The sequence below is a fragment of the Sphaerodactylus townsendi genome, linkage group LG01 (assembly GCF_021028975.2).
Source record: "Sphaerodactylus townsendi isolate TG3544 linkage group LG01, MPM_Stown_v2.3, whole genome shotgun sequence".
Lineage (NCBI taxonomy): Eukaryota > Metazoa > Chordata > Lepidosauria > Squamata > Sphaerodactylidae > Sphaerodactylus > Sphaerodactylus townsendi.
The window spans coordinates 149087657-149089866 of record NC_059425.1 but is presented as its reverse complement, the minus strand read 5'-3'; the positions used below and the strand labels follow the sequence as shown (position 1 = coordinate 149089866).

At 38.9% G+C, this 2210-nt stretch overlaps 1 protein-coding gene across 1 annotated transcript in view; it reads left to right on the top strand.

Moving 5' to 3' along the window:
* The window catches only part of LRRC1 (leucine rich repeat containing 1), a 462254-nt gene extending 460852 nt beyond the window's left edge, over positions 1 to 1402 (top strand). Inside the window, exon 14 of the mRNA XM_048497120.1 lies at positions 1280 to 1402. Coding sequence (XP_048353077.1) covers positions 1280 to 1402 — 123 coding nt within the window. The remainder of the gene's footprint in view (positions 1 to 1279) is intronic.
* Positions 1403 to 2210: the final 808 nt, after the last annotated feature.

Genomic DNA, 2210 nt, shown 5'->3' with positions numbered 1-2210 from the left:
TTATTATTATTATTATTATTATTATTATTATTATTATTATTATTATTCAATTTAATAACCCGCCCACCCCCTAAGGGCTCTGGTCCTGCTTAAGGGCAGGTAGAAATATCTTATGCAGTAAGATCTTCCTTGATTTCTCCTTCTCCTGTGTTCCCACCAGATCATATGCTGTGGATAGGGAGGGGCCTCATAATCAAAGAGGTGTGGTTGGTTGAGATGAAGACGGTGAATCAAGTAAAATAATCCCTCTTGCTCTTGAATGAACTTGGGAAGCTTCTGGCCATGACAACTATTTTTAATATACACAAATGTCTATTATATTCTGTTTTGTTCGTATCACCTGCATCGGAACAGTGATTTTTTAATCCTGTACCTGCAGGGGCATCATGTGTATCAGTGGCGCCAGCATTTCCCTCCCCACTATTGGCAACCCCTGTGCTTTATGGCTGAAACCACTGAAATTTCCACTCAGAAATTGTTGTTTTCAAATGCCGTTTTCTATTCATGGTTCCAGTATGGGCGAACTGTTCCGAAAAAATGGATCAAGCTGATGATTTCCTCGGAACGTTTCGCCTGCCACTGTACAGATGCCGAAAACAATAATAATGTGTTTAAGTGGTATTGTTGTTGCTTTTCCAGGCTTTATTATTATGAATGCAGTTGTTTTTGCTCCTAACATTTTGCCCACACCTGTGACTGACATCGCTACAGAGGTAATATTCAGCCTGGGTGGGGCAATATACTTATCAGCAAAAACTATCAGGCAACAACCTAACAACCCCAAAACTCACAACGAAAAAAAAGCGAAGTTGATTTAAGCCATGAAAACCTTCGGCAATACTGATATGTTAAAAGCTGAAGAATGCATAAATCAGTATTTATAAGTAAAACTACTGTGGAACAGCGTTCCGGGCATCACATACGCATAAGGATTAAGTGCATTTCTTTGAATTAGACTTCCAATATTATATCTGCTATCCAGAGAAGCGGTGTGTATTTTGCATGGAGGAATCCAGAGCTTTGTTTTGGTGTGCAGAAGGCACTGCAGCTGTGACTCTCCTCATAATGCATAGTGCAGCTTTGGATCCCAGCATCTCTGGACCAGTTATTCACATCCCCTAAGCACATTTGTTGATTTTTTTAGAATAACTGGCGATTGATCAACTATGTTTAAATTTAAGTGATAGATCCTAAATAATTGGTTTATTTAATTGCTAAACCATCTAGCTGAAAAAGGACCAACACAAGCAAAATCACTTACTCCACTGTTTGTTTTTAGAAGACGCTTCTAAGGCGAGCCACTCCACACCCTGGGGAATTAAAGAACATCAAAAAGACAGTGGAGAATTTACGGAACAATATGAATGCTGCTAAAGGACTGGATTCAGAGCAAAAAAAATGAGGTCAATAATGTATTGACAGAGTGACCACTTCTGTGTAAAGGCTCACGTCTTCCAGGTTTTACCTCCTGTGCCTTTACCCTGCTGTTGAGTCGTTCCTGTTGCATCCTGGGATATCATTCAATCAACCCTCATGTGTTTAGCCTGCAATCTAGTTTATCTCGTCCTTGTGTCATTTTTCGAAAGGTGTTTCTCACTAGAAGAAAAGTGCCTTATTTCAGTCCAAGCATTTGAACAAAGAGGGCCCAGTGCACCGAGAAAATGTCTCCCATAATTATGTCCTTTGCTTTACAGCTCCAGTTTGTGTCCTGTTGAATTATGCCCTGAATTTCCAATGTTGTCACTCATTTAACAGGCTAATTAAGGCGGTTGTTTTCTTTCTTTGAGCAAGGGGAATACACTGGCTTATGCAATCAATGCCTCTCTTATGCACCAGGGGTAAGTCGTCAATGGGAGTTGTTTTTCCTGAAAGGCGTGGGTATTTAATTTGCCCTGTGGTGACCCATGGTGAAAAAAGTAGTTAGCGGAGAACATATCTTTTTTTAAACCTTTCTGGCAGCTCAGATGGTGTAAATTTTATAATTTTGTATAGGAGTTTCATAACAGAATGATGTATTTCATTTTTTAAAAAAAATTTAAACGGTACATTTTACTATTTTTGTGGAAGAATGTTATGGAGATTGATGTCTATCATACCTAATTGTGCCTTTAATGCAAGTGAAGTCAGATTATTGTTACAAAAAAAGGAACTATGAGCAGAGAAAGACGTTTAAACGGAGGTGTCTGTTTAGTTTTGCCAGTTTGCAAAAA